This window comes from Rhinatrema bivittatum, chromosome 6, assembly GCF_901001135.1.
Source record: "Rhinatrema bivittatum chromosome 6, aRhiBiv1.1, whole genome shotgun sequence".
NCBI lineage: Eukaryota > Metazoa > Chordata > Amphibia > Gymnophiona > Rhinatrematidae > Rhinatrema > Rhinatrema bivittatum.
In genome coordinates, this window is record NC_042620.1 from 124,433,028 (window position 1) to 124,460,961 (window position 27,934).

General features: G+C 40.9%; 1 protein-coding gene across 6 annotated transcripts in view; it reads right to left on the reverse strand.

The window, feature by feature from the left end:
• The window catches only part of SESTD1 (SEC14 and spectrin domain containing 1), a 283,107-nt gene that overhangs the window by 130,884 nt on the left and 124,289 nt on the right, over positions 1-27,934 (reverse strand). For all 6 annotated transcript variants that reach the window (XM_029605904.1, XM_029605907.1, XM_029605908.1 and 3 more), the window contains exon 5: positions 18,074-18,187. In XM_029605904.1, coding sequence (XP_029461764.1) covers positions 18,074-18,187 — 114 coding nt within the window. The remainder of the gene's footprint in view (positions 1-18,073; positions 18,188-27,934) is intronic.

Consider the following 27,934-nt stretch of genomic DNA (forward strand, 5'->3'; position numbering starts at 1 on the left):
GTTGGGTCAGATTTATAGATGACATCTTTTTTTTATCTTAACAGACACTTTGCAAGTCTTGGAGTCATTTAGTGAATGGCTGAACATGCGGGATGACAATTTTCATTTTGTATTTACTAGTCAATCAGATAGCATTTTTGGACCTATGTATCTTTAATGTAATTGGGAAACTATTGACTACTATACCATTTTACATTATAATAATCACCAGCCCAGACGATTAAGGGATAGTACACCAACAGGCCAGTTTTTACGTCTCAGGAGCATTTGTGCCACAATACAAGAATATAAATGACAGGTGACTGTCATGACAGCAAAATTAAGATGAGAGGCTATCCAAATCAAAAGAGCTTACATGACAGCATAATTTGCTAACAGAGATTTGTTATTAACCACACAGACACGAACTCCTCCTGACTGAATGATTTGTATTCTGCCTTACATGTCTCAGACCATCTCTGTCCAACAAATCAAAGCGTCATTGAAATGTCTTGACCATACATGACAAATTATTGGCAGAACCAATCTTTGCATACACTCATAGTCAGAACCTAAGGGATCAGTTGGTTCATACTTCTTCCCAACCCGGTATTACACATCAATTCCCCTGTAGGACATTTGAAATGTGGTACTTGTTCGGTTTGTATGAACTGTTTAGAGATAGAATCTTTCTTGATTCCTCTTAAACAGGTCTCAATCCGCTTACAGAGTAGGATAGACTAATACTAAATACGTGATCTATATGATTCTATGCCCCTATGGACTTTTCTATATAGGACACAATTGGACCAATCAAGACCCACATTATTCAACATAAGAACTGTGTTCGCACAGATAAATGGGCAGCCCCAATTGTGAAACATTGGTTGGATTTCAATCATTCTGTGAATGACATCTGTTTTTTTGTTATCATTTACATCAACAATGTGGAGGCAACAATTTTTTTGTGAAGAAAATAACGTTTTATCTATTATTGGTATACTATTATCCCCTATGCACTGAATTCTACCAAAGAATGGGAAGCATTTATTTAACCAATCTTACGGCAATCCTTTATAAACTACTCAGGCTCCTTTTTCGTCCATCACTTTACTCCGATTGGATGCTAAACCTCTTCACTGATTGGAAGCAATCATCATACTGAAGTCATTTTTGTAGCTCAAACATATTTACCATCTCTACTCACTTTGTTTTAATTGGATGCTTATATTTCACTTTGATTGGAAGCAAGTAGTACACTGATGTCATCAATGTACCTCTTACGTATACTCTGGCATATATAACTGCTCATCAGCTGCTTTATAAAACTCTATAAGGCAATTTGAGCCCTACAATCCAATGCTTCAAGAACCTGCTACTGAAGTGTTGTACATAAGATATATTGAAGTGCGATAACATTATATATATTTTAAATATATTTGGCTTTAATAAAATGTTCACACATTTTTTGTGTCTATATCCTCAAGGCTTGCCTGTTTTAAGTAAGTACTAATGTAACCAATCAGAATGCCAATAGTACTTTACAGTATTTAGTAAAGACGCTTAAGGTATTATTGACCAGTCATAATAGGCTTCATCTTTTAAGCAGGATCGCTGGATGATAAGCCTTATATTTAATCATCGGCCAGAGTCCCATTTTTTATATTTTTCTTATGCAATGTGAAAATCATGCAGTATATATAATTCCAAACACTTTACTAAATACTGTAAAGTACTATTGGCATTCTGGTTGGTTACATTAGTCATCTGCCACCGTACTTCAACCTGCGACAATCGGGATTCATGTGAGTTATTGTTGGTTAAGTAAATACTAACCATAGTTTGGCAACTTCATACGCTATACATTTAAGATTCTGTGCAGTTGATTTCTGCCCTTTTATTCTTATTTTAGATAGCCAGTGTGTATTCTTTGCAAAGATCCCCTGAGAAAGCCATCTTTGGATGTCAAAATGAGGTCCTTTAGTTAGGTATATTTAATAATTTATTTACACCAAGCTGTATTCATCAGACCAGCAGATATAATATAACGTGCAGTTTACAAATGATGCTTTTTGGTTTAACCATCACATATTTTGGAAGGTAAGACTAGACTGAGTAGTTCAAAAAAAGAAAAATCAAGTTAAAAAAAAAAGGAAACATTTATCACAAAGTTTCTAAGTCAAAATGTTTCTAAGCGGGGTTTTTTTAATGACAGTAGTGATTATAAAAGCTTGAAGCCATTGGCAAATATGCAAGTCTGACAAGCTGGCTTGCTACTTCGGTGGTAAGTTATGAACTGGCTTTTCCCCCACTTTAACTCAATCTAATAGAAAATATACAACTTTTCTATGAGCCATTGCAAGTTACAAATATTTTATTTTTTGCGATTAGAGCATTTGTTACTATTATTTATATACATTTTTATCTAAATATAGCATCTATATTTTCATTTCCCTTTGAAAATTGTCCCTTCAAAACTACCAATGCACAATTACATCTGCACATAGTTTTGCTTATGCAAACATGAGCATACTTTTGAATATGCAAAAATATTCGTATAAGTACAAAGTCCTCCTCAGCTCTCCCTGGGAATGCTTCTTCTCAGTGCGGATAAATATATATATATATATATATATATATATATATATATATATATATATATATATATATAAAGGCCTTATGCACATATGTTTACACACATATCGAGTGAGTAATTTTGTAAAAAGCCACTTCCTATTTTACCCATAGAAATAGCTTTGAAAATTACCCACTTAAAATCAAGAGAGGATTAGGATAGCTGAGAAGGGTTAAAGGAACCTATCTATGTTGGTTAGTCAGTGGAGGCTGCAAGCAGGTGTTAGAGACCAAGCAGCCCACATTGAAGAAATAGTCCTGGGGGAATTCTGCACTACTGTGGAGCGCAGAATTTGTGCAGAATTCCCCCCTGCGCAGAACTGCCAAATTCTGCACAGAAAATAGCAAAGGAGACCCTGGCATGCCGTGAATGGAGCGCACGAAGACGAAGGCCCGCATGTGTCGCGGGACACGCTCCGTTCGCGGCGAAGATGAAGGCCCGTGTGTGCCGTGAACAAAGTGTGCTCCACTCGCGATGAAGATAAAGGCTCCAGAGAGAGACAATGGGTGTGAGAGAGGGGAGGGGATATGGGGGAGGGAAAGGTGAGAGAGAGAGCATGGGAGGTAAGGGGGGGATGCTTGAGTGTGGGTTTCAGAGAGAGGGAGCCTATATGAGGGGAGGGGATGTGGGGGAGGGGAGGGTGAGAGAGAGCAGGAGGGTGTGAGAGAGAGCATGGGAGGTAAGAGCGGGGGGGAGGATGCTTGAGTGTGGGTTTCAGAGAGAGGGAGCCTATATGAGGAGATTGTGAAGGAGTGTGTATGTGTGTGAGAGATTGGGAGCTCGTGTGTATGAAAAAGGGCTCATGCCCCTTCACACAGGCTAGCACAGGGTGCTAGCTTGTGTGAAGGGATTGTGTATGTGTGAGACAGAGCCTATGTGAAGGGGTGCGTGAGAGACATAAGTAGCCTGTGTGAGGATGTTTGTGTGAGAGAGAGAGAAAGGGAGCTTGTGTGGAAGTGTATGCAAGAGAGGGCCCTGTATGAGCGTCGGCTGACAAACCCACTGACAGCCGCTGCTTCTGTCAAAAAGGAGGTGCTAGGGATGCGCTAGTGTCCCTAGTGCCTCCTTTTACCGCGGGCCCTAATTTGCATATCTTTATTTACTGAATCGTGCGTCCAGGAGAGTGGCCTGGGTGCACGTCAGGAGAGCGGGCGCTCGCCGGCTCTCCCACGTGTCTTACTGTATCGGCCCGAATGTTAGGTTCCATATTAGGAGCTACCACCCAAGAAAGTGATCTAGGTGTCATAGTGAATAACACATTGTGTACAATTCTGGTCGCGATATCTCAAAAAAGATATAGTTGTGATGGAGAAGGTACAGAGAAGGGTTACCAAAATGATAAAAGGGAATGGAACAGCTCCCCTATGAGGAAAGACTAAAGAGGTTAGGACTTTTTAGCGTGGAGAAGAGATGGCCGAGGGGGGATATGATAGAGGTGTTTAAAATCATGAGAGGTCTAGAATGGGTTAATGTGAATCAGTTATTTACTTTTCCGGATAATAGAAAGACAAGGGGGCACTCCTTGAAGTTAGCATGTAGCACATTTAAAACTAATTGGAGAAAGTTCTTTTTCACTCAACGCACAATTAAACTCTGGAATTTGTTGCCAGGGGATGCAGTTAGTACAGTTAGTGTAGCTGTGTTTAAAAAAGGATTGGATAAGTTCTTGGAGAAGTCCATTATCTGCTATTAATTAAGTTGACTTAGAGAATAGCCACTGCTATTATTAGCAACAGTAGCATGGGATATACTTAGCTTTTGGGTACTTGCCAGGTTCTTATGGCCTGGATTGGCCACTGTTGGAAACAGGATGCTGGGCTTGATGGACCCTTGGTCTGACCCAGTATGGCATGTTCTTATGAGATGGGGGAGGCAAGATGGCATCTGAGTGTTAGTTACAGGTTGGCTGCTCAATGAAAGGATCATTGTGAATTTGCTGTGACCTGCCATTTGCCTGACATGACTCTTACCTGCCATACAAAAACACAAGCAAACTTCTTGGACCTTCCTTTCTGAGAACACTGTGATAGGTCTGATTGACTCTTCTGATTACCCCATGGGGAGACTGGGTATCCCTGGGAGGACAGAGATTGCTGCAATATAAGCCAATGCAGGGAGTAGTGACAGAGTTGTGGAAGGGGGGCTCAAGATGACAATATCAAACCTGTGGAGTTGTCGGGTTGTGGGAGAGCCAGAGCTGGAAAAAATGTGCTGAATCCTGGCTCTGAAGCATTCAACCATCACAAAAGTCCTCTTTGCTGGTTCTCCTGTGATCCTCCCATGCAAGGTAAGAAGTCAGCCACTGCAGATGTTTTTCCCATATCAGGAACTCCTCTCTCATACACACACAAGCAGGCCCCCACTCTCTCTCTTTTACAGGCACACACACACAAGCAGGCTCCCAATCTTTCTCTCTTTCACAGGCACACACACATAAGCAGGCTCCCAATCTTTCTCTCTCTCACAGGAATACACACAATCAGGTCTGCAATCTCTCTCACACACACACACAAACAAGCAGGTTCCCAATCTCTCTCTCGCTCACAAGCACACACACACAAGCAGGCTCCCCAATCTCTCTCTCTCTCTCTTACTGGCAAACACACAAGCAGGTTCCCAAACAGTCTCTCTCACTGGCAGACACACATAAGCAAGCTTCCAATCTCTTTCTCACACAGGCACACACACAAGTAGGGTTCCCGATCTCTCTCTCGGAAACATACATACAAGCTGCTGTAAAAGTCGTTATACAGGCCCTCCGAGCACGCGTCACGTTTTCTTTTAACTTTGTTTATACTGTGAAATGTGTATACAGTTTGTCAGCAGAAATAATGATCTTCAATTCAGTAAGCTTCTGAGGCTATAAATCCCATTAACAAGTTATACACAAGGTGCAATCTGTATGTAAAATAAAGTACTGCTATGCTAACTTAATACTCAGTTTGCTGATGTAATCTGTATATTTTGCATTCTTCTTCTTCCAATATGGTTATTGTTAACTTCACACAAAGATATTTATCAATTAAGATCACAAAGATATGAGCACAAATCAAGAATTCCAGGGGATAACTACTGTTGATCAGAACCTAAGCATCTCTGAATTATGTAATTAAAGAGCCATCATGTGGATATGAATGATTCACATCTCTTCCTTAAGGACAAAGTTAATGTTCTATGAAAAACTATCTGCTGAACCTTAGAAAACCACTCAGCAGAGTCAAGAGATTTCCATTTTCTGTCAATCACTAGTCTAGCTATGAGAAGTAATTGCATCACTAGCTGTTTATATTTCCCCAATGATTCACTCTCTCCTTTAAATCATAAGAGATATAAATTTTCAATCTTAACGGGGCCTCCATTCCCATGATTTTCTTTGACCAAGCCTTCACACTGTTCCAAAATCCCTTAATCTTTATGCATGCTTACCACATATTGAAACAATTACCAGCGATGTAATGAATCAATCAAGCTTTTTCATATAAAACATTTTCACTGGAATAAGACAGAGCCGATAAACCATTATATATTGCATTTGCCTACATAACATAGAAAAGAAATATTATAATTCAGTCTGTGAATTCCAGGGATTCATCAAACTAAGTGTTCAATGAGTCGATGCAATGATAAATGTTACTGTCCCATTCTCCCAAAGGTATATTCTGCGTACAAACACTTTATGTATAATGGTATTGAAAAGACATCCCCATTAAATGAGGTGTTCATGTAATATTCCTAAGATTTTCAGGTGGCATAGCAAAACACCTAAACAGAAAATAGAAAATATGAACAGATGGACTTGCTTTTGACCAACTACTGTTCAGAAAAGGGACTCCATGAAACAGATGAAATGTGAGCGATTCTCTTACCTCCTAACTTGTTGTTCCACCTTGAAATTCAGTCATAGAAAGTGAGCAGTAATATTTTATTTGACAAATTGAAAGATGAGCCCTATACTTATGTTTTTGCTCACTGCTTTCTATGAGTATATTACATGTTTGATAGACCAATAAAAGTTACCAGAGGTATCAAATAAAAACCCATGCTGCATGTTTAAGTCGACCACAAAAAGAAGGGGTGTGTCCAAACATTCACGTTCATCTACAGACAAAATGTCTTCAATGTGTAATTTTTTTTGTGTGTAATTCAAAATAATCAGAGTCTTATCTGTGAAACTTATCACTCTGCATATCATACCTGCTTGAAGATTCTTTGTATTATTGCTTTGAAGATCATTTTGGTCTCATTTTCTGACCCTCCCAATGCAGCTACCATGAAACGTGACCCGAGATGGGAGACTGACAGTGTTGCTACCTTAAATTGTGAATGATATTGAGGGTACATAAATTTGACTACATCACCCCAGACTTAAAAAAGCTTACACTCTACCGCCTCAAGTTCAAAATCTTTTCTCTGACCTATAAATCCTTTAAAGACCTGATGTCATCCTATTTTCAGCAACACCATTATCTGCTATGAAGCCTCCTGCCCATTATGTTCGATGTTACAAGCCCACCTTGTGACTGCACCCCTGAGAACAAAATGACTTTTCAGCACTAGGATCTTCACAGGCACTGCACCAACCCTTCCCAACTCCTTAGCCCCTTATATCAGGATGATATCCTTCTCTTGTTCTTCAGAAAGCTATTAAGAACCTGGCTGTTTGAGGTAGCATTTGGTGCCAGCCTTTCACATTAACACTTATACACACACTACCCAAACTTCTACAACCTTTACATAATCCTTGACGTCGGTACTGCTCCGGACAAGCAAAACAACCACTTTTATACACGGGACAGCTCATCCAAACAAATATGTAGCAAATCACTGACTCTAGTCTGCAATATCCTCTCACTTTCTATCACTGGAATGCATTGTACCCCACTCCGGGGTCTTGTATTTAAATCCAACCCAAACTGTTCTGTTTGATTTCTCCTTCCTCTTGTTTTGTCACATTTTATCTCGATATTTTTCAATTTTTTTAGGGGTGCAGTGGGGGGAGAATCAGGGGTACCTGAAAAATATTGAGATAAAATGTAATAAAACAAGAGGAAGGAGAAATCAAACAGAACAGATTGGGTTGAATTTAAATACAAGACTCCGGAGAGGGGTACAATGCATTCCAGTGATAGAAAGTGAGAGGATATTGCAGACTACAGTCTGTAGATGAACATGTAATTTGCTTTGAATGCTTTTGGTAGAAAAGCAAGTCATAAATAAATGATGAAGATTGATTTTGGAGAATAGCTAGATATGTAAATTCTCTTCTATTTTCATATTTGCTTCCCACCTCCCTCCACAAAAGGACTCAAAACAGTTAATAACATAAATAATATTTACATAACATAAAAATAAACAGTTTACATCACACAAGCCTAATAATGAAAATAAGGTATATTAAATTTTAGCAGAATCATCATCTTGATAATTGCCAACCAACTTACACAACTAGTAGATAAAGTCATCATCTTTCTAATTTTTCTTTAATCTTCTGAGCTAAAGACCTATAGTTAAAATCATATATTTGATTAAGATCAAATGGAAATGGGATCCCTGCTTCTGGGTTTCAAACTTAAAAAAAAGTTTTAATCTTTTACTCCCAGACCAAGAAGCATATATATTCTGACTTTAAAATTCTGATACTGGGGTGAGCTGTGCAAAAGACCTGCTGGTGTTGTTGGAACCTTCCCTCACCCTCCCTGGAGACTCCTGCTGACATCATCTGATGGAGCTGAAAGAGCCCATAAAATCTTTGGCCCTGCAGCCCACAACCCCCGGCGCATTGCCAAAGCTGCGCATCCCTGGATGAGGATTTGTTTTAGTGAAGATCACTGTTGATGGGAAGGAAGAGGAAGGGTAGGATTTCAACATCTTTTCCTTTCTTGAAAGGACTCGTGGTCCCTATGGATCTCCATGTGGAGCATCCTATTGAGCATTCTGAGGGAGACAATTAGTGAAGCTTCAGTTTCTGGTGCATCTCTGAGTTTGCTTGCCACGTTCCTAGCCAACTGCAACTTTTAATTATTGGTGCACTACAATATCAGATCCCTTGCTTGTAGCTGGTGATAGTTGTACCCCAAATGTGGATGTGGTTGAAGGAATGCATGAGGATTAGTAAAGGTGAGGCTATAGTAAGTCCTCACTTGGGTTAAGAGGTGACCTTTCCTGAATTGGCTAAGACTGTTTCCATGGTGAATGGTCCAGTTAGTTCTATAGAGCAGTGGTCCCAACCCTGTCCTAGGGGCCCATCAGCCAGTCGGGTTTTCAGGATATCCACAATGAATATGCATGAGAGAAAATTTGCATGCACTGCCTCTATAACATGCAAATTTTCTCTCATGCATATTCATTGTGGGTATCCTGAAAACCCGACTGGCTGGTGGGCCCCAGGACAGGGTTGGGGGACCACTGCTATAGAGAATGCTTCCTCTCCTAAGATGGATGTTATATCTAAGACCTTAAAAATTCCTATCCCTTCAGCTGGGGGCATCCTTCATGTATGGAGGGTGGTTATCAGATTGGAAAGGACTTTGTAATTCGGTTTCACAGTTATGGAATTTTACTGAAGATATTTAATCTAAATTAGAAGAGCAAGATTCTCAGATTGGTGAACTCGAGCAATCTGTTACTTCTGTGAATACTAGGGTTTCCTCTTTTCAAAATTCCAGTTTGATTACACATAGACAATTGGAACCTATAGCCAATAGTCAAAAAATTAAAAGTATGTGGCTATTAAAACTTTCCTCTTACCAGACTTATCAGCCTACGAATTGTTTGTAAAATATTTACGTGAAAATCTAAGTTCTCAGAAGAAATTCTCCTTAAGCTATCTAAATGTATTTATTTAAGCGTTTTATATACCATTTTCCTTACCCTAATACACAAATCCCTTTACAACGAAAAAACAGACTGGCTAAAGGACACCCTTCATCCATACTCCTCCAGAAGAAACCTACGGTCAAACAACTCTGGATTACTTTCCATGCCATCCAACAAACAAGATCATCACACCTCAACGAACAATTTCAATAGCAGGACCCACACTATGGAACAAACTACTAGCAAATCTCAGAATGGAACCCTCATCACAACTGTTCAAGAAATCACTAAAAATATGGCTATTCCAAAAAGCCTACCCAGCCAACAGTTAATTTCACAACATATCCAAAGATCGATAACAACCAGATCTACTACCCCCCACATATATCACAATGAGTCCTCCTCTTAACAGTCATATCAAATTTCAAGCTATTATATTGTCATGTAAATAAGCCGTCCTATTACAATGTATAGTCCTTTCCTTTACAATGTTTATTACTACATATTATAATCCTAACTTTCTCATAACTATACCTCGCTGTACACTTCGCTCCAGCTTTATATTGCCTCAATGTAAAGATAAAGTGACCTGTAATCACACTATCTCACTAAACATCATGTAAACCGATGTAATACCCTCGGGTGAATATCGGTATATAAAAACAGATAAATAAATAAATAAATAAAATAGAAAAGATAAATATACCATCGTTCCAAACGAATATCACAATGGTTTACAAAATCAGCATTAAAATTCTTGGTCGACATTCACATACTTTGTCAACATTACTGTTCTAGATCAACATTACAGTAAATGCATATTCTAGTTCATATCCATGCATATTCTAGGTAAACACATTTATTACCCACCCTTCCAGAGAAGGTTAGGGTAGAGTACACAAAAATACACAAAACTTTAAAACAAACCAAATTGTACTGATGCATGAGACACTTAAATTTAATAAATTTGTTCAACAATATGGATGGAATGCCTCAGAAAACAGAAATGTTTTTGTTTCATGAATTAATTAGTGCCCTGCATAAGCTGTAATGCTAGTGGTAAGGTGTTCTAGAGTGTGGGACCATAAATGGGTAGCCAATGTAAACCTTTCAAAACGGGAGTGATATGATTTGAACATTAAGAATTATTAGGAAGGGAATGGTTAATAAAACGGAAAATGTCATAATGCCTCTATATCGCTCCATGGTGAGACCGCACCTTGAATACTGTGTACAATTCTGGTCACCACATCTCAAAAAAGATATAATTGCGATGTAGAAGGTACAGAGAAGGGCAACCAATATGATAAAGGGGATGGAACAACTCCCCTATGAGGAAAGGCTGAAGAGGTTAGGGCTGCTCAGCTTGGAGAAGAGACGGCTGAGGGGGGATATGATAGAGGTGTTTAAAATCATGAGAGGTCTTGAATGAGTAGATGTGAATCTGTTAATTACACTTTCAGATAATAGAAGGACTAGGGGGCATTCCATGAAGTTTGCAGGTAGCACATTTAAGACTAATCAGAGAAAATTCTTTTTCCCTCAATGCACAATTAAGCTCTGGAATTTGTTGCAGTTAATGTAGCTGGGTTCAAAAAAGGTTTGGATAAGTTCTTGGAGGAAAAGTCCATTAACTGTTATTAATCAAGTTGACTTAGGGAATGGCCTCTGCTATTACTGGCATCAGTAGAATGGGATCTTCTTGGTGTTTGGGTACTTGCCAGGTTCTTGTGGCCTGGTTTGGCTTCTGTTGGAAACAGGATGCTGGGCTTGATGGACCCTTGGTCTGACCTAGCATGGCAATTTTTTATGTTCTTATGGAAATAGGTGTACCAGGAGGTAAAAGAGCAGCAGAATTTTGGATAATTTAAGATCTTTGCAAAGCATGTTGAGGTAAACTGAAATAGTAGTCTATTAATGGAAAAATTAGAGCTTGGAGGAAAGTGCGAATATTTGTAGGTTCTAGAATGGGTTTTAAATGGTGTAGCATTCTTATTTTGAAAAAGGTTTCTCAGCACAGTTTTGATTTGAAGAATCATAGTGAGTTTTGGATCTAAGATAATGTCAAAGTTAGGGACTATCTGGGAGAGAAATATTGACACCTGCAAGTTGAAATAAATCTGGAACGGTAAAAGATGGGTGATTACCAAGAATTTTTTGCTTGTGTTTTCTGTAGGAGGAGTCGGCTGCGCAGGAAGGAAGAGAGCAGTGGCAGCTCCAGGCTGCAAAGATGAGAGGAGTCAGCGGCGCGGCTCCAGCCACGCAGAGGGACGCTGGCAGCAGCCTCCAGCTGCGACGGGGAACTTCAGCATCGGGCCAACATGGAGAGAAGGTGAGGGCCTGCCGCGGGATGGGGTCCACGGACAGGGTCGTAACAAAGGGATCTTGTATGCTCTTATCTACTCAAGTAGATAAGACAATCCTGGAAAAGAATGATATCAAGCAAGCAGTCATGCTCTTTGTGCTAATACCGATGTATGCCATCTGCCAGCCAAACAGAAATAAACTGACAGACTGGATGGACCAATTTGTCATTTTTTGCCATCAGCTACTATATTACTGTGCATCAATTTCCTACCAGTAAATTAATGCTTTTTTTGCAAGGTACCTAACTCATTATATAGTTCATCTAATTCTTTAGTTTTCTCCTTCTCTTTTCTTGCAGCAATATCTAATAGCTTTTCTAGTACATAGGCCTTTCTAGCTTCCCATAAGTGATGCTAATTTATTCACATCATTCCCTCATATGAATAATTCCCACCCTTCCTCTAGTTTCTCTTTAAGAGGTCAAATTCCAAGACCTGCTACTCTCCTGTTTAAAAGCTGATAGTATGGACCAAGATTATAATTGGGCCTATTTCAGTCCTATTCATAACATGTTTTTGTCCCAATTTCATTAAGAGAATTTGTCTATTGTGGAATATATATTAATAACTACTGGAATGCTAATTCAAACTGGGGTCTGTCTATAAGAAGATATTTTGATTATGCTATTCCAGTGATCTCTAAAATTTCTAGAAGGATTACTAAGGGTCTTGTGTGTGCTAATTAGACTGCATCAACTGGTAAGATTAACAATTTTAATTCTGAAAGTTTTCATTGCAGAACAAAGAAAAAACCTCAGGGAGCTTCAACTATCTTTAAGACGTCTTAATTGAATGTCAGTCAAGCTAGAATACACCTTTGCACCTGATGTATAAAACATTATCTCAAACACAAAAACATAATGCTTAATGTGTTTGATCTCTGCTATCATAATTGCAATATTTTCAGTGAAGGTAAAGGTTTTTATCCATTTCAGATTACTGTGCAGGAGCTGTGCTGATATATAATCCAACTGATTTTAGCTGCTTCATCATCTAAGTATTAACTTCTGTTTAAAAAAAGCATGTCTGTTATCACCACATCTGTCTCCAAAATGAGAAAAATAAGTTTGCAAAAGTAACTTAATGGCTGTTATGTTATTCACTGTGTTCGGACCAAAATGATTACAAGGTTACTTTTTAGCATTCTAATGGTTCTTTGTCAATAGCTTTGCCAGAAGTTTTTCATAACTTTCACTTATCTTATTAATTACATGAAAAACTATTGCTTCAGGGTGAAAAGCAAACTGAGCAATAAATTTTTCCAGAAGATGAGAAACCTTAAAGTTTCATCAGTTTAATCCATAATCCAATCTAATATTATGAGTATTTTCTGTCACAGTATCCAGGGCACAGGAAGTAGAAACTGGCAAAGGGCACAAGCTCTACAGCTAGATGTTATCAGAAACAGGATAAAGGGAAGAAAAAAAATTGCTTGTGAAGGGAAGAAAGTAGGACAGACTCCCTGAGTGTATAGATGCAGATTTCAAAACGCCTCACTCTTACTACACTGTTACTAATTAACTTAAAGAATAGCATTTTAATACAAAAAAATGCATGCTCTAGTAGTTGTATTGGTCCCAGAGGAAACCAGATTATTTAGAGTTTGTGCTATCTTTTATTAACCAAAATCAGAGGAGCAAAACGACATCTCAAAAAAAAAGATATAAAAAAACCAAGATGGTGGCAAAAATATAAGACCTAATTTTAAATTGCCGGCGAGCGTACAAACTGGGAGATATGAGTGTGGCCGGGGCGTGCACATGCCAGGGGATATTTAAAAGCCCACGGCCACGCGTATATCTGCTGGTATGTGCCGAAAACTGGCAGCCAAGGGGTGGGCTGGGACAGCACCATTAGGCACTGTCCCGGTGAAGTACACGCTGGCAGCTGGCTGGCCCGCACAACTTACTCGTAAGTCTGGAGAGCAGGTAAGTTGCAAAATAAAAAAAAAAAAATTAGATTAGTTGGAGGGGGATTAGGGGTTGGGGCAGATAGGGGAAAAGGGTGGAAGGTTAGTTAGGGGGTTTAGGAAGTTCTCTCCCAGTCCACTCCTTTATTGGCGCGGACTGGGGAAAGGTCTTGCTGCGTCAGCGCGTGTTTCTTAAACAATTCCCCCCCCCCTTGCGTGAGCGAGTCTGCACCCACATGCACATCATCAGGCGATAGAAAATCAGGTGCGCACGTGCGCGCAGGTATTGGATTTTATAACATGTGCACAGCGCCGCCCGCATATTATAAAATCAGTGCGTCCATGCCAGGAACTGAAGGCACATGGACACCCGTGTGCAGCTTTTACTTTTTACTTAAAAAATGAAAAGAGATACAAATGGCTCAAATTCTAGTATGATGAGTTACGTCCAGAGGATATCAGACAAAAGGGAAGTATAGCTAGCTGCAACTATACAGTTCATTTTTAAATGATTTTCTTCAAATGCAAATAAAAACAGTAGGCAATCATAGGGTGCAAAGGCACCAGTCCTTAAACTGCAATAGATACCCAAATGCCCAACATCGGCAGTGCCTGATTCAGGAGGGGTATATTAATCCATGTGCCCATTTGAAAAACAGGCTCATTGCTGACCATACTAGTCACTAGAATGAAAAGGGAATGTCAAGTTCTTAAGAATGCAGAGCCTAAATTGACATGGAAGATCTGTCTTCATTTATAGAGCTTTGAGCAGGTGACATCACCAGAAAATGATGCTATGACTGACTGTGGATGGTCTCCATTCAGTATAAGATGGAAACAGAAAGCAGGTGACTGTGACTGGCAACAAATGCTCCCCGTTATATTCTGCACAAAGCAGAAATATAGGTAAGTCAACCCCACACTGCGCAAATGGAAAACAATGGTGGATCTATCATTTGCAAACCCTGGACCCTGCTGGGATGAATTCTGAACAAGAGCTTAATGTTTTTCTCTGATATTGCACATTTAGGGCTGGATTTTAAAACATTTACAAGCTTGAAACCCGGGGGTTTACACGCGCCGGGCCAATTTTCAAAGGGCCCAGCCACGCGCGTAAGTCCCGGGGTTAGCAAGAGGTGCGGTCCAGGGGGCGGGGCTAGAGGCGCCAGGCACAGCAGCCATTTGCAAAAGATAGGACAAGGAATTTAGGGGATTTAGGATAGGGATAGGGGAAGGGGAAGGGAGGTTAGGCTAGGGGGTTGGGAAGTTCCCTCCCAATCCACTCCTTAATTGGATTCTTTTGTTCTTGTCCTCTGGTAGCCGAGGCACTGGAGATTCGCCCCATTTGTCAGCTAACATCTCCAGCTCGCTTCCAAATAGGAGGGCTCCTTTAAAGGGCATTCTCGTGAGTTTCATCTTGGAAGTTGCGTCAGCTGACCAGCTTCGAAGCCAGAGTTGCCTTCTGGCTGCCACTATGGATGAGACGCCCCTGGTCGGTTGTCGCATCTGTGAGGAAGGATATTGCTGGTTCTAGTGCTTCGACGAGTGTGGTAGCTTTCCTGGTCACTGACAAGCAGGCGCTTGTCACCACTGCACAGCAGGCCACAATCTGCAGCGACATGGCTGATACGTCGAATGACTGTTTAAGGATGGATTCCTGACATCTGTCCTGGGCATCCTTGAGTGCCGCCCCTCCCTCGACTGGAATGGTAGTGCGCATAGTGACCGCGTAGACCATGGCGTCCACTTTGGAGAACACCAGGAGATCTTTGGCTGAAGGTTCCAGTGGATATAGGGCTTCCAGGGCCTGCCCCTCCTTTGAAACTGGCCTCCGGAGCGACCCATTCCAAGTCGATCAGCAGTTGTACAGCTTGCAACAAAGGGAAATGGTGGGAGGCCTGACGGAGCCTTTCTAGGAGAGGGTTCGTCTTTGGTTCCCCTGTGGCACTTGTGCCTGGGATGGCAAGCTCCTTCAAGCTAAGAGACACGAGATCTGGTAGCTCGTCTTTGGAAAAGAAGTGCCTCATGGTTCGGTAAGGTTCCGTTCCTGGAGGGATTTCCCCTTCCTCCAGAGAGTCTTGATCCTCGTCCGAGGTGTCCGTGTCCCCTATGTTGAGGCTTTTGGCTGGGGGAGGGGGCATATCTCTGGGAGGCTTGGGTCCTCTGGTGGAGGATGTGTCTGTGTCATCGATGGCGATTGCATGTGGTCAAAGGTGTGTAGACCCTTAAAGAATTCTACCCAGGAGAAGGATCCTGGGTCTAGATTGAAAACCGATGCGTTCCCCAGGGACCCCGTTTGAGGGAGGGTCGTGCTGGGCACAGAGAGATCTGGGGTACTATTGGTGGATCCGGATTCCTGTACTGGCTGGGGAGGGCATTGTCCAGGTTGTCCCAGGGCCTCCTCGCACTGTAGACACAGGGCCGTGGCCTCCTCGTGCTATGCAGCTCTTATGTGGCAGGCTGGGCAGAGGGCTTGTGCCTTGGTTTTCTTGGCCGGTAGTGTCATGGCTTTGTGCTTTTAATGTGCGCGCCGGGAGGCTTAGTTATGCGCTCCGGGTGCACCAAAGATGTGTGTGTAGGCCAGGATGCGCACTCACTGAGATGCTCACGACACTGTGCGCACACAGCCTTAACTTGTGCGCCCGGCACAGTTGTGCGCGTAGCTGTGTGCATGGCACCTATGCACGCGCCGCTGTGCGCACAAGTAATTTGTGCGCCCGGCTCAGTTAGGCGGACAGAGCGAGCATGATGGTGACCACCCCGAAGGGTCTCCATGTGGGAGGGCACTCGTATCCGTTCGGGGTATAGCCTGGACTGGGCCGATCAACCCGATGGTACAGACGCCGGCTGGCGATCTGTGCGGCTATCCAAGCCTCGGAGACCGAAGTCTTAGAAAAAGTTTTCTACCTTACCTTATTTCGGCGTTTCTTGGTCTCGATCCGAGCGGTCTCCAGCTGCAAGGGGAGAGGGAAAAGTACCTTCACCACCGCGCTCGGTATTGCACCCGCTGCCTCTCAGCTGCTCCCGTTGCTGGGGGCTAAGTCCACGCCAGAAACTGGCTACCGGACAGAGGCCTACCTCTGAGGGATCTCGAAAATCACCTCAGGAATTCTCAACTGGGAGAGGGACCCTTAGGTATCACCGCAGGAGAGCGGGGCTCATCTGGAGAGGTAAGATTTCTTCTTTGTTTGGAATTTTCTCTCTTCTTTGGTTTGAATACTCTAACGCTGTGCAAGCATGTATAGAGTCCCGAACTGCTATGGAGACGGAAAATACTGAAGAGCAGAGCTTCCTGCACAGGTATATGTACTGGTGCTGACATCAGATTGAAATCTGACTCAGTCTCCAACTGCTATCAGGAGCACACTATACCCATTGGTCCTGAGACCATCTGCTACACACTAGGAAACGTAACTGTTTATTGAAACTGAACTGGGTCAGAAAGCATTCATATGTATCTTGCTTATTACTTGTAAGTACTTTCTAGAAGCAATGCATGGATTCTAATGGGGTCCTATATCAAGGACATAAACGAAAATAATTTGTGCCATGAAAATATTTTAACTAACTGGCAGAAAAGTGGGTAGTAAAAAATTGTTTGGCAATTAGCAATATGTAGTAAAGCTTCCATTTTGAGGCAATCCTAGCCTAAATGAGTGTTCTTTTATTTTCTTTTTAAAAGTAAAGATAATTTTACAAGCAAGTGATGCCAGTATAATCATTTTTTACCCAAAGACAGGCCATTATATTTGCATATTTTAGGAGAGTTTTATTTCAATTAATTATATAAGAGTTCAGAGTAATCATTATTCTTGACTTACTACTTAACATTTCTATAGTACTACACAACATATGATCTGTTGTACAAAAAAAAAAAAAGACAGTCCCTGCTCAATACAGCTTACAAACTAATAAGACAAACATACAGGACAAGAAACTTTTGGCATTTCATAAAGACAGACAATGGTTAAAAAAGAAAGGAAAGTTAGTTAATGAGGCTAAAAGCAGATAATTAGGCCTAAGATTTAAAAACAATTTCAAAAAGGTGGGTCTATAGATGGGATTTAAACACGGCGAGAGGAACATGATGCATAAGAACAGAAGACTCTCCATACCAGGTCAGACCAAGGGTCCATCAAGCCCAGTATCCTATTTCCAACAGTGGCCAATCCAAGTTCAGGTAGACTATTCCAAGCACACAGCACAGCCAGGTGGAAAGCAAGGAGTTGGGAATTAGCGATTGAGAAGAAGGGCACAGGTAGGAATGACTTGTCCGATGAGTGGAGTGCACGAGGAGGGGTGAAGAAAGATAAGAGAGGAGAGGTAGTGATGTGTGTAGATTTACATAAAAACATTGATAATACATACCTCAAATCCTAATCTATCCTTCTCTTTCCAGAAACAAAAATGTGTAACCTTCTTGTCCCAAAATTCATCTGGCTTTACCACACAAACAAGTGATACCTCAGCAGGAACAACATTCTACAGAAAAAGACACAAATATAAACACTGAAATGAAACATTTATCATACACGAGAATATCAAGCTCATATGGATAGAAAAATAATCAGGTTTTAGAAAATGGAACTAAACAAATCAAATAACAGAATCAACTTTTAGAACAGCAGCTTGTATTAGCCAAATTTAGGTGATTTCATAATGTATTAATGTATCCATGGGTTTCAGTACTTTCTCTGTCAGCTTATTCACTCATAGCCATGTTTGTGCTATACTCAATTTCAATGGATTTGTACTCATTTTTGTACTAGGGAAGTGGGAAATCAAAATGAGACTATTCATGTTTGAAAATATATTTAAAATTATCATTTACTTCTTTACATGCTGCAGACAAAGTAGTACATGGTATTTGGAACAATCACTGATATTTATGTCACAATGCTAGACCGGCCCACTCAGCCCTGGACCCTGTCCACACTGTACAGTTTGAGCTTATTGGAAAATCAATGTTATTCCACTCCCGCGCCTTGTATGATAGAGAGGTAGGTCAATATGGAGCTCCTGAGCTCCTGCACAAACCAGTGCAGCTCCAAATTTTTCCAAATGGAGGAGGGAGTTCTCTCTCCTAGACCCATAGGCTTGTGATTTGCTAGAAGTTCCCAATGATCACTCACAGTGATTGGTGTTCCAACAAAAGAATCAGTTTACTTAACAAAAACTTGAAGTGGCAATCTGATATAATATACATTGTTGGGAGATGAATCCTATGTTCAGTTAGAATAATACAATCACCTTAAACACTTGCAAAGTCCCTTCCAGGATTTAATGGAAACAATTTATTTGAGTAAATGGTCCCACGGTTCCCCTAGTCCTCTGGGACAATATTATATTTTTTATGATTGTTTTATTTTCTTGCTTGTTTACAAATATATCTATTTTTTTGTAAATGGCTTAGATTTTATGACAGGCACAAGTTTAATAAACTAAATATATAAGTGATATTTAGTATGTTGCAAAAGATAAGTACAAAGAAGTCTGAATTTAATCTCTCAAACATAAATCCCTCTTTTACTGCTCATCAACAACTATCAACTTTCCTCCCTCCCTGCCTCACACTACCCAACCCCACTGTCTGTTTTTATTATATAGATCAGGGCTTCCCCAACCTGTCCTGGGGACCTCACAACCAGTCAGGTTTTCAGGATATCCACAATGAATATGCATGAGATAAATTTGCAAATGCTGAGTCTTCATGATGTGCAAATGTATCTCATGCATATTCATTGTGGATATCCTGAAAACCTGACAGGCTGTGAGGTCCCCAGGACAGATTGGGGAAGCCCTGATATAGATGGTTAGAAGGCAGAAACCTTTTTCTCAGTTAAAGCAGCCCACTCAACTCCTGCCTAAAAAAACCAAAACACCTTTTAGAGGCAGCTTTTAAATCCTAAAACTAGTTCTCCTTGATGATGGCTTTGTTTTAGCCAGTTTCTATACTAATTAAATTCCTAAACCTTTTGTTTGTGTGATTTGATCCTCCATGAAGCAGGAAATCTCTCTTCTATATACCTGTGCAGCGCTGCATGAATCTAGTAGCATTATATAAATACTTGGAACTAGTAGTAATACTGAAGATTGTGGTTGTTTAAAGAGTATCAGTTCACTTCCCCCATTCTTCCCAAAAGATGTTACTTTACAGTTAAGTTCCAAAACGGCAAATGATACAAAGTGGCAGCACAGCTTTTCTCTTTCTTCTCATTATTCTCTTACACCATTTCCACAGTATTATCTTTCTGATCTAATGAGAGTACTCAATCACTTCCACTTAGTCAGGACTGATTGGATGTGATACCTCATATCTGCCATTCATGAAACAGCAAGCTGGAATATGAGCTGCAAGTTGGTATCCAAAAGGACCATATTTATGACCAATGACCGTTGAATTCCCTTCCTTTATTATTCCAATTCTTGAAGCCAAATTCATTTAAGGTGCCTAATCACCACATAACTAAATATCGTGAATACCTTCCATGAATGAGGGCAGGATGTATATTTCTTAGAAGCACATCCAATTTCTTACATCTGCTTGCAGATATAACTGCTATAACCCAGAATTACTTTCCTCCTCCCCTATACATACTGCTGACAGAAAAGCCAGGAGAATGACAATTTGCTGAAGGTGAATTACATTTAGATAGTATAGGTGGTTCCTTGTCCCCAGGGGACTTACAATCTAAGTTTGTTCCTGAGGCAATGGAGGGTGAGAATTGACTTGCCCAAGGTCACAAGCAGTAGCAGAGAGATTGAACGCTTACCACCCTGTTTCGAAGCCCACTGCTTTAACTACTAGGTTACTCCCCTCCACTGTGCTACTTTTCAAATGTGATTACTTAACAATAAAAATTATTGTACTTTGCAGTAACCCTACATATATGGACCAACAGAATTTGTGCTAGCTGAAAATAATTGTTTAACACAGACTGCTACTTTAGCTTTTTCAGTGGATGTTTGTACAGTGCTGCATATGCCATGTAGTGCTATAGAAATGTTATGTAATAGTAATAGTAGAAGATACATAAACATACTTCAAAGAGTATGTCCAACACATCATTATCTGAACCTCACCTTGCATAAAATCAATAGGTTCCAATTATGAAGCAAATGACTAACACACAATCAAGCTATCATATTTGTTACCAAAGGACATACTTAATATGAATAAAATAACAGGGTTTAAAAGAAGTTTGTACAAGGTCCTGGAAGAAATGTTCAGCATTATTAGCCAGGTAGACTTGGAAAAGCCTTCACTTATCCTTGCATGAGGAACAAGAAGCAGATCTACTTTTTGAAGATTTACCAGGTACTTGAGAGCTAAACTAGCCACTGTTGGAGCAAGATGCTGGGCTCAATGGCCTTTTGTCTGATCCAGCATGGCATTTTGTATCTAAGTACCTAAATTGTTGGAGAAAGGAAAAATATTGTCATCTCACAAACTTAGCAGTCAGGGATGCAACATTACAAAGAAGTTATAACTCTAACAGAATATATTTATTTAATTTAGCTTCTTTACTACATTTTCAAACAAAAGCTCATCTAAAGTGGTTTACATACATATTTTAAGAGTTCAAAAAAACTTAACAGTATAAATAACCTTAAATCTAAAAACAAAATTGATAGATTAATCTAATACAAACAATAACAAATGAAAATAGAAATTAATCCATAATAAGCAATCATCAAATTTAAAACAGAATTAAATCAATATATAAATGAATAGCATCACCATATTATAAATATACATATACATCTTATTTGCATTACATATTTTGCAAATATTCTCATCTAGCCGGTAAAGCGTTTTCACACTTTAACTTTAAAGTCTCTGCTTTCCCTAACCACACATAGAAAGAAAGCTGCTGCATTAACAAGTGGTGTAAAGGCTACTAATACAGCCTAGCAGTAGACACCAATCACATGATAGACACAGAAAATTTCAATCAGAAGGCAGTAAACAATACAGTTCAATCCTCAGGACAATACCTCTTAGGCTGGTCATGAATGTGGCATGCATGATGTCCAAGGAAAAGAATGAGATCAACATCTGCATGCAATTCTGCCAAAACTAAAAACAGCTTGTTATGCTCTGAGAGGACAAGTCTTCACTAAACTCAATGTCCAAATCTGCAAACTAACAGAAAGTATTGTGTAATATGTAAAACAAGGAGACAGCTCCATTTCCAGAAACAAAGGAACTGAAGCAACCTCATGCTACCTGGAGTCCATGATTTTATTTATTTGTTTTTATATACCGGTGTTCGATTTACATATCACATCGGTTTACATATAACAAATGGTGTTGGAACCCACGAGAGAAGGAGCTATACTCGACTTAGTGCTCACTAATGCAGATAATGTCTCAGATGTCCAGGTGGGCGCCCACCTCAGCAGCAGTGATCATCAAACAGTATGGTTTAATATCACTAAAAGAATAGGGAAAAGAACCACAAAGACCAGAGTTTTACAGTTCAAAAACACAGACTTTGAGGAAATGGGGAAGTACCTGGAGGAAGAACTTAAAGGATGGGAGAACGAGAGAGATGTGGATCAGCAGTGGACCAATCTAAAAGGAGCAATCACCAAGGCAACTGCTCTTTATGTTAGAAATGTAAAGAAAAGCAAAAGAAAATTGAAACCTATCTGGTTCTCAAAGGAGGTGGCTGACAAAATTAAAGCTAAAAGAACAGCATTCAAGAAATATAAAAGATCCCAAAGGGAGGAGCACAAAGAAGAATATTTGTATCAACTGAGGGAGACAAAGAAATTAATCAAGCTGGCAAAAAGTCAAGCAGAAGAGAGGATTGCCAAGGAGATAAAAAATGGTGACAAAACATTTTTCAGATACATCAGCGAAAAGAGAAAGGTCCAAAGTGGTATAGTGAAATTGAAAGGTGGTAATGATAAATGTGTGGAGAGAGACGAAGAAATGGCAGAAATATTAAACGAATACTTCAGCTCTGTGTTCACTAAAGAATACCCTGGAGAAGGACCATCTCTACACAACAAGAAACTGGAGGGAAGTGGAATAGATGAAAATCCTTTTACAGTATTTATTTATTTATTTAACCGTTTTTTATACCGACCTTCATAGTAGATAACCATATCGGATCGGTTTACATTTTAACAAGGGTAAACTGAGGTAACAATTCTGGTAAACAATAGATAACAAAGGAAAAAGGAATAAGTCAAAGTTACAATTAACAAGGAATGGAAAAACTTGGAAGCTTAAAACAAGCTGGAAGGAAGATATGTGTGAAAATGTGTGGGAAGAGCTAAAGAACCTGAAAGTGGACAAAGCCATGGGGCCTGATGGGATTCATCCAAGGATATTGAGGGAGCTCAGAGATGTTCTGGCGGGTCCGCTGTGTGACCTGTTCAATAGATCCCTAGAAACGGGAGTGGTACCGAGTGATTGGAGAAGAGCGGTGGTGGTCCCGCTTCACAAGAGTGGGAACAGGGAGGAGGCTGGCAACTACAGACCGGTTAGCCTCACTTCGGTGGTGGGAAAAGTAATGGAGTCACTGCTGAAAGAGATAATAGTGAACTATCTACAGTCCGGAGAATTGATGGACCAGAGGCAACATGGATTCACCAGGGGAAGATCCTGTCAGACAAATCTGATTGACTTTTTTGACTGGGTAACCAAGGAATTGGATCAAGGAAGAGCACTCGATATCATATACTTGGATTTCAGCAAAGCTTTTGATACGGTTCCGCACAGGAGACTGATGAATAAAACGAGAAGCTTAGGAGTGAGTGCCGAGGTGGTGACCTGGATTGCAAATTGGTTGACGGACAGAAGACAATGTGTGATGGTAAATGGAACCTTCTCTGAAGAGAGAGCGGTTTTAAGTGGTGTACCGCAAGAATCTGTGTTGGGACCGGTCCTGTTCAATATCTTTGTGAGCGACATTGCGGACGGGATAGAAGGTAAGGTTTGTCTTTTTGCGGATGACACTAAGATCTGCAACAGAGTGGACACGCCAGAAGGAGTGGAGAGAATGAGACGGGATCTAAGGAAACTGGAAGAGTGGTCGAAGATATGGCAGCTGAGATTCAATGCCAAGAAGTGCAAAGTCATGCATATGGGGAGTGGAAATCCGAATGAACTGTATTCGATGGGGGGAAAGGCTGATGTGCACGGAGCAGGAGAGGGACCTTGGGGTGATAGTGTCTAATGATATGAAGTCTGCGAAACAATGCGACAAGGCGATAGCAAAAGCCAGAAGAATGCTGGGCTGCATAGAGAGAGGAATATCGAGTAAGAAAAGGGAAGTGATTATTCCCTTGTACAGGTCCTTGGTGAGGCCTCACCTGGAGTACTGTGTTCAGTTCTGGAGACCGTATCTACAAAAAGACAAAGACAAGATGGAAGCGGTACAGAGAAGGGCGACCAGGAAGGTGGAGGATCTTCATCGGATGACGTACGTGGAGAGATTGAAGAATCTAAATATGTACACCCTGGAGGAAAGGAGGAGCAGAGGTGATATGATACAGACTTTCAGATACTTGAAAGGTTTTAATGATCCAAAGGCAACGACAAACCTTTTCCGTAGAAAAAAAATCAGCAGAACCAGGGGTCACGATTTGAAGCTCCAAGGAGGAAGATTCAGAACCAATGTCAGGAAGTATTTCTTCACGGAGAGGGTGGTGGATGCCTGGAATGCCCTTCCGGAGGAAGTGGTGAAGACCAGAACTGTGAAGGACTTCAAAGGGGCATGGGATAAACACTGTGGGATCCATAAAGTCAAGAGGCCGCCAATGAAGAGTGGGTGACTCGCCAGAATGATGGCTACTGCCTGGACACAATACCCTTATTCAATAAACATACACATGCTTACTGTGACTCCAACATCGCTCTAAGCTTCAACAGCAAGAGGAAATGTGGAAAAAAGGATTTGCACTCACAAAGAGGGGAGTAGCTGGCTTGTTACGGCGATTACTACCCCAAACCAAATAAGCCTGATACTTCACTTTCAATGCATATACAGCATAGCTCTCTGCTTCAACGGCAGGGGAGAAGAAAAAAGGGTTCGCACTCACAAAGCGGGGAGTAGCTGGCTTGTTACGGCGGTTACTACCACAAACCAAATAAGCCTGATACTTCACTTTCAATGCATATACAGCATAGCTCTCTGCTTCAACGGCAGGGGAGAAAGACTGATACATCACACATTTCCAGCATAGCTCTCTGCTTCAACAGCAGGAGAAAAGAAAAAATGATGCTTCATGCATATCCAGCATAGCTTCAACGGCAGGGGAGAAGAAAAAAGGATTCGCAATCACAAAGCGGGGAGTAGCTGGCTTGTTACGGCGGTTACTACCCCAAACCAAATGTGCCTGATACTTCACTTTCGATGCATATCCAGCATGGCTCTCTGCTTCAACGGCATGGGAGAAAGACTGATACATCACGCATTTCCAGCATAGCTCTCTGCTTCAACGGCAGGGGAGAAGAAAAACTGATACTTCACGCATATCCAGCATAGCTCTCTGCTTCAACGGCAGGAGAGAAGAAAAACTGATACTTCACGCATATCCAGCATAGCTCTCTGCGTCAACGGCAGGGGAGAAAAAAAACTGATACTGCACGCATATCCAGCATAGCTCCCTGCTTCAACGGCAGGGGAGAAGAAAAACAACCAATAAGGGCTGTATAACATAGTCTGGGTAAAACAAATAAGCATGGGTGTGGCTTGCTTATTGCGGCGGTTACTACCCCTACTACCCCTATCTAATCAAGCTGGATATTTCACTTGGATGCAGCTCCATCGCTGCTCTTTACATTGATGGTGGGGGTGGAAGGGAAATAGAACCAAGAGCTAAGAGAAACAGATAAGTATGTGAGAAAAAATGTGTGGAGCTTGCTGGGCAGACTGGATGGGCCATTTGGTCTTCTTCTGCCATCATTTCTATGTTTCTAACTTGAAGGTGCAGGAAGCAAGGCATTTCCTTTTGTCAGGTACAGGGAATGACTAGAGAGCTAACATGTCAGAATAACAGTAACAAGAGTAAAAAAACAGTGTTAATAATAGCAATAAACAGTATTAATAAAAGGAATAAACAGTATAAATAATAATAGCAATAAACAATAAATAACATTTGATATATGGTGCATCGAAGACAGTAACAAGGGAATTATGTTGCATAAATCGTAACAGAATGTAAGATATGTATTAAGGGGAGCATAATAGCTATTGAATGGAAGGATGAAAATTCATAGGTGTAGTAGTTGTAGGTGGTGTTTACCCTGACTGCTGGGTTAGGGCCTGGTTCGGGGTTGGTTCGTGTTTGTTGTAGGGAAAGCTTTGCGGAATAGCCATGTTTAAGATTTTTCTTGAACGATTGGATGGATGGATCTGTTCTTAGTTCTGTGGGGAGTTTGTTCCATAGGGTGGGGCCAGCAATTGAAAGTGTTCATTCCCGTTGATATCCATTGAGTGGCTTTTGGGGGCGGTGTTTGTAGAAGGCCAAAATTTGAGGAGTGAAGATTCCGTGTGGAAGTATGGAGGTGAAGGGAGGTGGACAGCCAGTTGGTTTTGTCGTTGTGGAGGATTATGTGAATGATGGTTAGAGTCTTGTACTGTATCCATCCGAGGGATGGATAGCCAGTGTAGGTTTTTGAGGATGGGTGTAATGTGGTCTGATCTTCTGCTGTTTGTGAGAGCTCTGGCCGCAGCGTTTTGGAGTAGTTGCATGGGTTTGAGGGTGGAGGCTGGGAGACCTAGTAGCAGGGCATTGCAGTAGTCGAGTTTAGAAAAGAAAAGAGCCTGAAGAACTGTTCGAAAGTCTTGTGGGTATAGCAGTGGCTTGAGCTTTCTTAGGATTTGGAGTTTGTGGAATCTGTCTTTTAGTATGTTGTCGATGTGTTTCTTGAAGTTTAATTGGTTGTCTAGCACGATGCCAAGGTTCTTTACTTTAGAGAGTGTTTGGTTTGTAAGAGGTTGTGTGGAGGGGTCGGTGAAGGGTGGTGGGGAGGGTTTGCTGGATATATATATAGGACTTCAGTTTTGGTGTGATAGAGAGTGAGGGACAGTTGCGAGAGTTGGTGTTTTATTGAAGATAGGTGAGAGTTCCATCACTCTAGTTTGTGTTTGTTGGAGTCTTTGATTGGGAGTAAGATTTGCACATCGTCGGCATATACGAAGTGTAACATCCTGTTTCATTAAGGAGTTTGCACAGTGGGGACATGTAAATGTTGAACAATGTGGAGGATAGGGATGAAGCTTGTGGTACTCCGTGGGGGAGGGGGATTTGCTTGGATTCGGTCTCGTTGAATTTGACCTTGTATGACCTGTTGGAGAGGTAGGATTTAAACCAGCTGAGCGTTGTGCCTTGAAGTCTGATTTCCTTTAGTCTGTGAATTAACGTTTTGTGATTGACAGTATCAAATGCCGCTGATGTGTCAAGGAGGATGAGTAAATAGGAGATTTTACAGTCCAGTCCTCTGAAGATTGTGTCTGAGAGGGAGAGTAGTAGTGCTTCAGTGCTGAGGGAAGTTCTGAAACCGTGTTGGGCGGGGAAGAGAATATTGTGGGAGTCCAGGTGTTCAATGAGTTGACGATTTACAATATTTTTGAGGATCTTGGCAATGAAGGGTAGGTTCGATATTGGTCTGAAGTTTTTGCTAGATCAGTTTCATCAAGATGAGGTTTTTTTTTTGAGTATGGGCTTGATGGTAGCGCATTTTAGGTTATCGGGGAAGATGCCTTGGTCGAGTGAAAGGTTGATTATGGTTGCTATTGGTTTGGCTATGTGATTTGGTATTTGTTTAAGGAATTTTATAGGAATTGGGTCAATGGGATTTATTTATTTATTTATTTATTAACTTTTATTTACCGACATTCGTGAAACACATCATGCCGGTTTACAAAAAACTCAAAGGAGGAAAGTTACAATATAACAATAAAACAGTAAAAATGATAAATAGATAAAACAATAGAACAATAGAGAAATAATACAGGGGAGGGGAGTGGGAAGGGAGGAAAACGGAAGAGTGGGAGGGGGGGGGGCTAAGGGGAAGGGCAAAGGTTGGACTGATAGGAGTGAGAGAACATGAATAGATGCAACTATATACAGTTGATGATAGGTACAGTCACTATCAAATTGTAGAGCTAAGGAGGTATTGGGGGACATTTACTTAAAAGTATTCACTTAAATATGAAATAAGATGGGGGTTGGGAGGAATTGATGGGCGGCATAGAAGGGAAACGG